Genomic DNA, 12,372 nt, shown 5'->3' with positions numbered 1-12,372 from the left:
ACGAACTTTCAAAACCCAAACCCTGGCCCCTGGCTGGCCACCTCCCGGGAAGGCCGGGCCCCCAGAGCTCAGCGGCCGGCCTCCCACCCTCCTCGCCTCCACCGCGTCCACTCACCGCCTCGGATTTGGGAGGCACGGGAGGCGGCGCCGCCTCGGGCTCCAGGCGGGGCGGCCCGGCGGCTCCGAAGGAGATGAGATCGGGCCCCGGGAGCGGCCGGGTCCTGCTCTCGGCTAGGCCCTCGGCCGCCTGGTGCGTCCACAGCTCCTCGTAGGGGATCTCGGCGGGCGGCGCGGCGGGCTCGGGCCCGCCGGCCCAGTCGGGGATCACGTACTCCTGGTCGCCGTCGCCCGGTGGGCCGGGGCCGGGGGCACGGGCGGGCACGAGGGCGCGCGGGGGCGCGGGCAGGCAGAGGCGCGCGCGGCGCGGGCTGGCGCAGTCGTCGGCCAGCTCAGCTGGCGCCTCGCGCACTGCGGTCGAGTACTCGTCGGGGTCGAAGCGCTCGCGACAGTAGGAGGCGCTGTCGCGTACCAGGCGCTCGACGCGCGGGTCCCCGGCCAGGAGGCCCTGCGGCAATGCGAAGCGCGGCGTGTTCGTGAGCAGCAGGAAGTGCAGCGGCGCCGGGCCCTCGCGGCGCAGCGCCAGCCCCAGCACCACTGTCTTGGAGATGATGCTGACCAGCTTGTAGCAGTGGCCCTCCCGCACCGGGTGCAGGTCATAGGGATTGCGGGGTGGCCGGCTGGGCACCAGCACGTTCACCGGGAGCCTCACGCGCTCGATAATGGCGCGCACCGTGTGCTCGCCCTCCTGCATCTGCAGCTCCAGTGGGCTGCGCGTGCTGAAGCGGCCCTGGCACTGGAAGGGTAGGCTCAGGCTTTCGTTGGTGCGGTGGTTCATGCAGATTAGGCAGGGCATCTTGCCTTTGATGGGCCTGGCGCCCCCGCCGCCACCCGCGGCCCCCGCGCCCCCCGGGCCGCCGCCACCGCCGCCGCCCACCCCGGCCAGCGCCCCAGCCCGGCCCAACTTGCGCAGCAAGGTTGTGAAGCGGGAGCGCTCTTTGGTGGTCTTGGCGCACAGGATCTCCGCCTGGCCCATGAGAGTGAGCTCATCGCCCGCGTGCAGCGTGAAGTTGTACACCTCGCTGTCCTCGCTGAACTCCCCTGACACCACCTGGGAGTCCCAGAAACAGAGGGAGGCCTTAGCCCCAGCCGAGGGAAAGCTAGTCCCGGGACCCAGGAGGGCAACCCTCCTCTTGAGGCTTTCCCAAGATCAAGAGCACTGGACTGAGGGCATGCATTCTGTAGAGGCCACGTGGTCACGGTGGTACAGCCTCAGAGTTACCTCTTGGAAACATAATTATTTTATTTGCTATAAGAATTGCTGTAAGGATTAAATAGACTATAAAGTAAGTGTTAATCGCTCAGCCATGTCTGACTCTGTGACTCCATGAACTGTAGCCTGCCAGGCTCCTCTGTCCATGGGATTTCCCAGGCAAGAATACTGGAGTGGGTTGCCATTTTCTTCAGGGATCTAACTGGGTCTCCCACATTTCAGGCAGATTCATTACCATCTGAGCCACCAGGAAAGCCCTAAATAGACTCTATGTATACTGAAATACTTTGAAAATATTCAATATACAGCAACACTTGTATCATTTTTTACAATTGGGCAATAATAATCCTCCACCTATTCAACAAGACTACTCTGAAGAGGAATGAATTGGTGAATAAGAAAAGGGTTTGTAAATAGTGAAGAGCTATCTGTACATTAAGTGGGGGACTGTTTGCACTCTATGTCTCCACAGCTACCACCCCCACCAGTAGATGCTAGGATGGCTGCCCTGAAAGATCGCCAAGTCAAGGCATGAACCTCCACACACATACCTCCACACACACTTCCTGCTTCCCCACCTTTTGCAGGAAGTCCTTGGGCCCAGTTCCAGGAAGTTCATACACCTAGCCAAAGGTTTTCAGGGGGCTGCCAGAAGCCACACTGTGACACTTCTGCCTCTCAGAACCTAACGGGAACCCTCCAACCAGGGTCAGGCTTGCCCCTGAGGATAATGGAACCTGGGGGCACCATGTCCGGTGCAGAAAGGACTGACCTTGACACTGAAGGTGATGGCTTCCATCACAAAGATGCGATCAGGAAAGACGCTGGCCACCTCCTCCACGCTGCTGAAGTACCTCACGGGCTCCCGAACATCCCGGGCCTGCTCCAGGAGCTTGAACTTCCCTGCACAGGAGGGAACACAGGCTGCTAGGGTGGGCCTTCTTGCTGGGAAGGCCTGCATCCTGAGAGGCCTCCTGGTCCCCACATCTTTCGCCCCTCGTGTCAGCCAGTCCTTCTGGAACTCAGGTGGGCAGAAGGGCAGGTTTGCACTAGTGGAAGCTGGTCAGCTGGTTCAAGACTCAGCAGGGAGGTGAGCACAGATTCCTAGCAAATAGAGCACAGCCCTTACCCAGTGGAGAGTTAGTGGGTGTGTGACAAGGCCAGCAGGTGTCTGCCTAGAGAAACCCAAGGGCAAACTGGTACCCAAACACTTGAATACCAACATTAGTGTGGCATTGGGGATGCTAATGCCTAGCTTGGTCCCAGCCCCACTCTGACTTGCTATGACCCAGACAAATCCCTTCCCCTCTCGGGGGTTTTGAATCCTCATCTGAAAAAACTGGAGCAGATGTTTGCAGGCCCTGTCTGAATCTAGCCTCCTGTGTTAGCTTTAGATTGCTAACCCACACTGAAGCAATGGGCAAACCAGGGCCGAGCCCCAGGCTTTGGAGACCCAAGGAGACTCTGACTCCTGGTCTGTTCCCAAAGCCTGCTGTGGTCCAACATCCAGCCCCACTGTCCCAGAAGCCTCAGATCTGAGCCCAGCAAGCTGCCTCCCTCAGATGAGGTCTTCCCGACCTGCATGCAGTCCAAGGCTATATTTCCACTGGCTCAGCAGATGTCCCCAGAAGACACACGCTTTAAAGAATGATGCTAATCTGTAGTGCTGACACCCCTTTGTGTTAACTGTCTGACCTCACTGGCCGCATACCTTTTATGTGCCCACCTTGTTGTTGTTGTTGTTTAGTTGCTAAGTCATCCCCACCTCTTTTGCAGCCCCATGGACTGTAGCCCACCAGGCACCTCTGTCCATGGAATTTCCCAGGCAAGAATACTGGAGTGGGTGGCCACGCCCTCCTCCAGGGGATCTGCCTGACCCAGGGATGGAATCCGTGTTTCCTGCATTAGCAAGCAGATTTTTTTACCACGGAGTCACCTGGGAAGCCCCATGTGCCCACTTACATGAGCACAAAGACAGGCTGTGAACCAGGCTGGCATCTGGCCTCTTTTTAGGCCTTACACAGGAGGAAGAGAGTCTTGTATAGGCTGAGAGAAGACAAGGTGACTCTAACTTCTGCAGTGATTCTGGTGGTTGCTGCCTATTACATTCATTTATTCATTCCACAAGAATTTATAGAGCACCTACTGTGTGCCAGACACTAGCCTAGGCCCAATGAGGGGGGCAGATCTGGGTAAGATATGATCTGCCCTCAAGATATCAAATCCAGATACAGTATGTGATAGCAGGGTGTGACGGGATGGCTACAACAGACTCAACAAAAGACGAGGTGACCACCAAGTTGGGGGAAATCTGCCTGGCAGTGTGGGGGGATCATAAGAATGAATTTTACAGAGTGAACATTCCACACAGAAGAAACGGCATGAGTCAAGACACATGGTCACAGAAGCAAACTGTCTGCCCAACGTGGTGAGTGTGCCTGGAGAGTAAGATTTGAGGGGGGTGATGAGGGGGTGAAGCAGATAGTGACTGGTTTATGAAAAGCTCTGAATGCCATATGGTAGGACTTTATTCTGTAAAAATGAAACCCACTGGTGTGTTCTGAGCAAAGAAAGACCAGGATCAAAGGTGAACTCTATAAAGATAACAAGTACACTTAGGTAAATAACCCAGTAACGAGTTCTGGAAAAAAGCAGGGGCATCAGCTGAGGGGAGAGCAACAAATAAACAAAACAAGGGGTACAGGTTCCAGTAGGAAGCCTCATCAGACTGCAGTGACTGCCGAGTGGTCAGGGAGGAAGGGGTTCCAGCTACCAGCCTGGTCAGAAATGGAGACAGCAGAGCTGTTAACCAAAACTGGGACTCTGGAAGGAACCAGTTGGGGAGTGAGAGAGTCAATTCCTATGCAGGTTGATAAGAAATCCGGGGGTCCCCAAGGACAGAGGGGTCTGGGAATCTCAAGGAGGAGAAAAGGATAAACTTTTTTTTTTTTTTCTGTCTACATTCCTTAGTCACATAAAACGTTTTTTCCTTTAAGCCCGGAACTGATGATTACACAACAAACAACTCAGTTTAAACTCTGTACTAAGGATTATATGACAATGATATATCCTGCTTGAGGACAGTTTCTCCTTCCTGAAAAACCTTCTGGCTAATCCTATTATCTTAAAATGTACATTATGGGAGTAGGTCTAGTAAGATCTTTACAACCTTGAGCCATGCTTCTGATTTATTATAATAACTAATTTTAAAAAGTACATAACTCCCTTGCTAACACTAGCGAGGGGGGCCCTCTCCGTCCCCCTTCAGATGTCTATGTCAGAAGCTTTCTCTGTCCCTTGTCATACTTCAATAAAACTCTGCTACACAAAAGCTCTTGAGTGATCAAGCCTGGTCCCTAGTCCCAGAGCTAAATCTTCGGAGAGCATGAACCCAACACCGCACACTGTAAGCTATCAGGAGCATGGGCCAAACTGGGGAGGCCAAATGAGGCCCTGCAGGGGGTGCTCCTCCGGGAGGCAGGTGAGCGTGTGGGCGCAGGGCTTGGGGACGTGCAGTCAGAAGTAACAGAAGATCAGCGGCCCACAGCAGGCAGTGTCAGCTGTGGGGCAGGCCAGATAGCTCAGGGAAGAGGAAGAAAAGAGGATCCCGACCCATTGGGGACCCCCTTCCCAGAGAAATCCCACAGTGTACTCCTAGCAGGAACACACACAGCATTGTATATACAGCATGGGGGATGTGGTGGTTTCAAAGCCCAACCAGAACCTAGATGGAGACACCCACGTCCTAATGCAGGGGTGCAGAGCAGAGGGCCCGGGGCAGCGCTTGCAGCGTCAACATCTAAGAGCAGGAAAAGGGAGAACCAAGAGAGGGGGAAATGCCCAGAGAAACCCAAAGGGAATGCACCCCATCCCTACCCCGCACCCTGCTCCAACCACTCTGAGACCCTGGTGGGAAGAGGCCTCAGATGAGCCACAGCCCTCGAGGGCAGTAAGGATACCCTGGGGAGGGGACCCAGCGGGTGAGGAATCACAGGTCTGCCACCATCCAAGAGGGGCACCACCCCTTCCCTCATCCAGTCGCCGCCCCCATAGCCACACACAACCCCCACCACCCCCCACCACCACCACCAATTCCAAGCAGCCAGGCAGGGAGAAATGCCCACTGCCCCCTGTGGGGAGAGTTGGAGCCAAGTCAGGGCTAGAGCTGGGGGAGGATGTGGCAGAGAAGATCGATGTAACCATGGTAGCCAGCACCACCCCCTCCGCCGCAGCCTGAGCCCAGCACCGGTCATCACTGCCGGGAGGAAGGAAAGAAGACCTCTGGGGAGTGATGCTTTGGCCCCGGGAAGCCTTCTCCTCCCTCTGCAGTCCCACTGGGGTCAGCTTCCTCCCCTGCCTTCCCCCTACAAGAGACACGAGGTCTTCTCCCTCGACCCCCCGCGGCTCTAGGGAAGTGCCCCACCCTGGCCTGCCCCTCCTCCCTGCCCGAGACTCCCAAAGCACCTGACCCAGAGCAGATGTTCCTTAAAGAATGGTGGGTAAATGCACAGACTTGAGAGTCGGACAGACCTGGTGCCACCTGCCACCTGTATGGTCTTGCACAAATTATTTAATCCCTACAGGCTTCGGTTTTCCCATCGGTAAAATGGAAGCATACAACTTGGCTCACGCGGTGCTCCGCAGGGTCCGCCGCCGGAGCAGGAAGCAAGGCGGGGAGTTGCTGGGGGAGTGACCCGGGAGAAGGCCGGTCTCCCTGCCTCCCACGGCGGTGAACCTTGCCTGGACCCCACCCCACCCCGCCCACCGCGGCGGCTCTCGCCGAGGTCCGCAGCCTCCGCCCCCGCCCGCGCGCCAGCCCGCGCTATTACTAATTCATTAGGAGGAACCAGCGTCGGGCTGTGCACTCAGAGCTTCCTCGTTAACCTGCCGGCGACCCTCCCCCTCCTAGGGGGCTTCGGCCTCCCTACCCACCCCCAACCAGGCGGGGCGCGAGCAGCCCAATGGAAAGATGGGTCAGGGATGCGAAACCTCGGCTAGCCAGCTGTCACCCCATGATCACCGCCATACACAGACAGTCAAGGGGCCACCAAAAGCGATGGGGGGAAAGAGCCAGGAACCCCGTGGACCCACAGTTCCCTAGGAGGCTCTGGATCTCGGTTTCCCTGATTTGTTTTGGGGTTTTTTGGCAGCGGGATCTTATTCACCGACCAGGGATGGAACCCGCGCCCCCTGCAGTGGAAGGGCAGAGTCTTAACCACTGGAGCACCAGGGAAGTCCCCCAGTCTTTGCTTTTTTGTCCCAATGAGATGACCTGGGACTTTTCCCTGGACCAATGCCAAATACCAGGCTGGGAAGTTTCTAACTTGGGCAGGCCTTTCCAGGGGCTCCAGGGAGAACCCCAGGTCAGAAAGATACTTGAGTTTCCTCATCTTCAAAATGGGGTGTGGGGACTACAGGAATACAACAAGTTCACAGGGTGTTGTAAAAAGCAGAAGCCCTGAAAAGGGTTTGGTCCTGTCCCACTGACTCAGGGGAGAACCAGGCAGGGCCAGAGGGGGAACAGCAGACCTGTGAGGAAGGGGCTGGGAGCCTTCCCAGCTCCAAGGATTCCAACCTTTGTTGCAGGGTGAAAGTAAAAGTCGCTCAGTCTCTTTGCAACCCCATGGTATGTAGCCTGCCAGGCTCTTCTGTCCATGGAATTCTCCAGGCAACAATACTGGAGTAAGTTGCCATTCCCTTCTCCAGGGGATCTTCCCAACCCAGGGATCGAAACCAGGTCTCCCACATTGCAGGCGGATTCTTCACTATCTGAGCCACCAAGGAAGCCCTGTTTGGGGGTGGGCAGCAGTTAAACACAGAACTGATCTAACTCCTAACTCCTGGATCTCTGAGACTTCCTCACAGGGTTGCTGTGAGGCTGTGATGGTGGCAAAGCTCTGCCCAGTGTCTGTAAAGCAGCACATGTTGATACACAGGAGCTGTGGGCTCCTGGGCTTAAATAGGGGCATCTCTGGGCTGATGGCCACCAGTCTTGCACCCTTTTCATCCAGGGAACAACAACCCTGCATCCCTGATGTGGCAGCAAGCACCAGCCCAAGAATCAAGATGCCTGGGTGCTAGCTCTTGCTCTTCTGCTTATTAGCTGTGTGACCCTGGGCAGGTCGTTTCCCTTCCTAGGCCTTCTGTTCCATCCTGTGTAAAATCAAAGGGCTTCTTTTTTTAGAAGCAGAATCCTTTCTTTAAACAAAATCTTTAGGACATCAGCATCACATATAAAATAGATAAAAGTAAATAATCATTGTTGTTTAGTCGCTAAGTTGTGTCCAACTCTTTGCACCCCCTGGACTGTAGCCCACCAAGCTCCTCTGTCCATGGGATTTCCCAGGCAAGAATACTGGAGTGGGTTGCCATTTCCTTTTCCAGGGGATCTTCCTGACCCAGGGACCGAACCCAAGTCTCCTAGGTCTCCTGCACTGGCAGTCGGGTTCTTTACCACTGAGCCACCATGGAAGCCCTGGTCTCTAGCATAATTTTATTAAAAGTTTTAAAATTTTAACATTCACTTAAGAGTCAATCAATGGGGACTTCCCTGGTGGCACAGCGGTTAAGACTTCGCCTTCCAATGCAGGGGGTATGGGTTCGATCCCTGGTGGGGAACTTAGATCTCACATGCCTTGGTGCCAAAAAAATCAAAACATGAAACAGAAGCAATATTGTAACAAATTCAATAAAGACTTTTAAAAAAAAAGTCAATCAATGAAAACAATAAATTTAACACAAACATCAGAAAAACAGGATTAACGCTAGCAGATGCAGCCATATAATCAGCCTGGGCATCCCTTTGTTTCTATGTCTTTGGGTTGCGCAATACTGAGAGAAGCCTGGCAAGAGATATTTTCTTTGAGGGTCTGTACAAAAAGGGTTAATGAGGCAGATTGTGGCACACACCAAACGTCTCTAGTCAGGGTTTAAGGTTTGACTTGTAGTGATATGAAGGTGTGGATTTTTTTTAATCATTAGTTTCAAATCTACTTTAAAATAGGAATCAAAGGTTTGTAACCAGAAACCCGGGGCTTCACACAACAGTATGAAAACCACTGGACCCTAACTCTAACCCTAATCACCACTGCCCCCCACCCCCCGCCCGGCTCATCAGCCATGACCTCTCTCATCCCTGCAGCTCTAAGGAAAAGCCAGTCACCAACATCCAGTTCCCAAGACTTCCTGCACCCCATCCCCCTGCCTACATCCCCCACTGGCTCTGTGCCATCTGTCCCTGGGCACACCTGGGTACTGCAGGGGGATGTCAATCTTGGGCCCGATGACGTAGTGGCCCTCCTCCAGGGTGTGGGCTGTCACCGTGGTCCACTGGCGGCAGGAATGAATGAGCAGGATGTCTCGCTCACTGACGCCCTCAGCATACTCCCCTGGGAGGGGGCAGGAGGACAGAGGAGGGAGGACAGAAAAGAGAACATTAGGAGGGGCAGAGAGAACAGACAGGGTGACCTCCTCACCGAGACACCGCCCAAGGACAGCTCCCCATGATCCCTGTCCAGGCCAGCAATGCTCCAGGGACAGGGGGCTGCCAGCTGTGACCTCGGGGCTGAATCAGGCCCCGTCTCTCAGGGCTCAGGCTTCCAATGGGGCCCCAGCAACCAACCCAGCCTCCATCCTGCATTTATCATTCTACTGGACTGCCACTGCTCCCAGCGGACGGGCCAGCCCCTGCCCTCCAGGAGCCCTCAGGTCCAGGGGGAGGGAGGTGGGGAGAGATGTGAACAGAGGATACGGGCCCAGTTTGAGGCACTGAATGGAGGCAGTCTGAGCTCTCGCAGAAGGGGCAGCAAACTAGTTGAGGCGGGAGAGGGACAGCAGGGAAGATGGGAGACAGCGCTGAGCAGCAGACACTTGGGCTGGACCTCAGAACCACAACTCACACCAGCAGAATTCTCAGCCCCGAGTCAGCTCCTGGGCCAAGAAAGGAGGGCCTTGTTGGGGGCCCAGAAAGGGCTGAGAAGGGGTCGTCCATTGTGGAGCCCAGAGCTGTGGGTCACTCGGGTCAGGAGAATAGCGGGGCTTAGAGGAGCTGATTCACGGCTCCCTTGGGCAGCCCCTTCCTTCTCGCCCACTGCCACAGACAGGCTTCTTCATCCAAGGGACCCCAAAGGAGAGGGAACCTTTGGGGTCTCAGATACCCCCTGGTCCTACCTCAGAGAAGCTGCTTCTTGGCATTCCCTCCCAGAGTCCTTCACCTCCCAGTTTGTGGGACATAGTGATGAAGGCCAGAGGAGGCGGGTGGCGGGGATGGGGGGGGGGCGGGGAGAGGATTTAGAAGGGGAGGGGGATAGTCCTAGGGGAAGCTGCACTGGGGCAAAGGTGTTGGGAGGGGCCCGGGCCCCAGAGGCTCCAACCCCAGCAACAGTTTCCAGGAGAGCAGGAGGCTGGCCCAGCTTCCAGGAGGCTTGGAGCCGTCTCCTGGATGCAGCTGGTGGGTAGGGTGGGGGTGGGGGACGCTCCCTCCAACACAACTTAATAAATTTCTGCCACCCAACCAAATGGGAAATGGTTTACTCTGATGGCTGGGGACTCCCTGAAGTGTGTGCATTTGATGGGGGGAGGGGAGGGAGTGTTCAGGACCTGCAAGGAGGGCCTGGCTCTCATCACGTGTCTGTGTACATGTGGTTGGGGGTGTGGGGCTTTCTCCCCAACTCCTCACCTGGGGCAGAGAAAGCTCTCCTACTCCAAAACCTCCTCTTAGAGCTCTCTTAAGCCCCAGCCTGCCCTTCCAAGGGATGCAGGCCACAGCCACACAGGATACACACCAACCATGGATCAAGGTCACCAACAGTGGAGTCAACACAGCCACCTAGATCACAGCGATAGGGGCTTGTCACCCCTATGACGCAACTCAGTCTCACGGTCCCACTAATCCACGGGCCAAGATATACTTTTGATCACATATTCACAACTCACAATTTTGACAACAAAAGGTGACCACAGCTATAGCCACCACTGTCACAGACTGACGGCTGGGCCATTATACCAGTTGCTCATGCCTTCATTCGTTCATTCAATCCTTCCATAATCTTTGTTAGGCAGGATGCCCTACCTCAAGGAGCCCGCAGCCCAGTAGGAGGACAATAAACTGACCATTATAACGGGTGCACAGCAGGAGACAAGACAAGGGGGCCAGAGGTCAAGGGAGCCCAAAAGAGGCCTGCCTGTCCTCAAAAAAAGACCCCCAGGAGGGGGAGATGCCAAAGCGGATGTGTGGGAAAGTGGCCAGGCACGACCTAGGATCAGCATATTCCATTCACACGCAGACACACACACAGCTCTGCTGTTGACATCAGCATCACATGCTGATGATGGGCGAGAACAAGACACTGGACCGCCAGGCACCCCTGCCCGACGGCCCCGGCTTAGATCCTTTACGGAGCCCGCTCCTGGACACGCTGACACTCGCTGTGCCCACTCCCGGCGGCGGCGGGTCGGAGGAGGGGCTCCCGGCCCCCGCGGAGAGGAGACAAGCCTGAAGCCGCGGGCCGCATTAGCATTCAGGGAAGCGAGTGTGCCAACGCGGGCCAAACCCCTATTCTTCTCACACACAAAACCCCCGGCCTGGCTGCCAGCCCCGGCTCCCGCCCCTCCCCCAGCCAAGCGGCCCCCTTTTCCTGAAACGGTCCCCTTGCTCTGGGCAGCCTCCGGGCACCCCTCTCGGGCCCCCAAGCATCAGCAGAGCAACCTGGGCCCCCGGGACCCCAAGAAGTGGAGCAAGATGTGGGAAGGGCCGGGGGTCGGGGGTGGGGGGCTTGGGGGCGCGCCGGGAGGGAGGACTCCCTCCTTCAGGCCCAGAGGTGGCCTGCCGGTCCGCGGGGAGCGGAGGCTGCCCACCACCCCAGGGCCGCGAAAGGAGGGTGCAAGAAGAGTCCCAAGACGTGGGGTGAGGGTGGGGGGCGGCGGCAGCGTGAAGACAAGAGTCCGAGGCCCAGGGATGCGGGAGGATCGAGGTGAGAGGCCAGAGACAAAGAGATGGAGGGGGGCGCGGCCCGGACGGGGGTCCGAGGGCGGCGAGAGAAGGGGGTGCACCGACGGGACGGGCTGGGTGGCTCCGCCAGGCTCCGGGGTCCATCTGGGCCGGAGAGCTCTCTCCGGGGCCCGGCTCCAGTCCCGGTCCCAGGTTTCTGTCCCTGTGCCCGTCCGCGGGGCCCGGGAGGAGGCATCCCCTCGGTTTCCGGACCCCGGATCTCCGGGGAGGCAAGCCTGGAACAGAGCGAGGTCCGCGCGGAGGAGCAGGAGGGCAGGGGCCGCATCCTCACGGCCCCGCTGGCACCTGCCGGGAGAGCCCCCTGCGGCCCCTCTCCCCAGCACCCCCGGTACCTGGCCCGAGGCAGGCGAGCGTGGGCAAGCGGCAGCGGCTGACGATGAGGTCCAGCGGGAAGGCGCCCATGCTCCAGCGGAGGCCGGCCAGCCCGGCCGCCAGCTTCTCCATGGCATGGGAGCCCCGGGGCCGCCGTCCCGGGGCCCCGACGACCAGTCCCGCGCGGCCCGGGCTCCCGCGCCCGCCGCCACCTCCTGGGGCCGCCGCGGCGCTCCCCGCCTGGCCGCCCGGCCCGGGGCTGCGGGCGTCACGTGGCCGGCCTCCCCGCGGGGCGCCGGCCCCCGCCACCCGCCCCTCGCCCCACCCCCCGGCCTCCAGGTCCCGCCTCCCCTCCCGCCCGGTTCCCTCGCCCCCTCCCCGAGCGTCCAGGTGACAGCCGGGGACCGGCGACCCCAGGCGGGAGCCCGGTGGGTAATCGAGGACGCGAAGCGGCATCTGCGGGGCCGGCCTCCCCTTCCCCGGCCAGCGTGTTAGGATCTCCGCTTCCCCGCCACGAGCAGAGCCAGTCCGCGCCCGTTGGTGCCCCCCGGCCTCCTGGAATCTCCTCCCGTCCGCTATGGCTCCTGGCTTCGCTTCCTAAAGCTTCTGCCCGTAGTTCAGCCGCTGCGATACCAGACTGGTAACACCTCCAAGGTTGCTGCCTCCAACACTATCACCTCCAGATTGACACATCCTGGCAAGGCCGCCTTATAAACCCCAT

The 12,372-nt window shown here is 57.9% G+C and overlaps 1 protein-coding gene across 3 annotated transcripts in view; it reads right to left on the bottom strand.

Moving 5' to 3' along the window:
- Positions 1–12,372, bottom strand: part of GAREM2 (GRB2 associated regulator of MAPK1 subtype 2) — a 33,696-nt gene that overhangs the window by 3,920 nt on the left and 17,404 nt on the right. Inside the window, exons 1-4 of one of the 3 annotated variants that reach the window (XM_043917373.1) lie at positions 11,672–11,918; positions 8,578–8,718; positions 2,103–2,233; positions 116–1,168 (exon numbers count right to left, since the gene is read on the bottom strand). In XM_043917373.1, coding sequence (XP_043773308.1) covers positions 116–1,168; positions 2,103–2,233; positions 8,578–8,718; positions 11,672–11,783 — 1,437 coding nt within the window. In that variant the 5' untranslated portion in view covers positions 11,784–11,918. Of the gene's footprint in view, positions 1–115; positions 1,169–2,102; positions 2,234–8,577; positions 8,719–8,951; positions 8,992–11,671; positions 11,919–12,372 lie in introns of those variants that run through there. The other 2 variants (XM_043917374.1, XM_043917375.1) reach the window with 2 other exon arrangements.

Source organism: Cervus elaphus, chromosome 11, assembly GCF_910594005.1.
Source record: "Cervus elaphus chromosome 11, mCerEla1.1, whole genome shotgun sequence".
Taxonomy (NCBI): Eukaryota; Metazoa; Chordata; class Mammalia; order Artiodactyla; family Cervidae; genus Cervus; species Cervus elaphus.
This window is presented reverse-complemented; position numbering and strand designations above follow the sequence as displayed.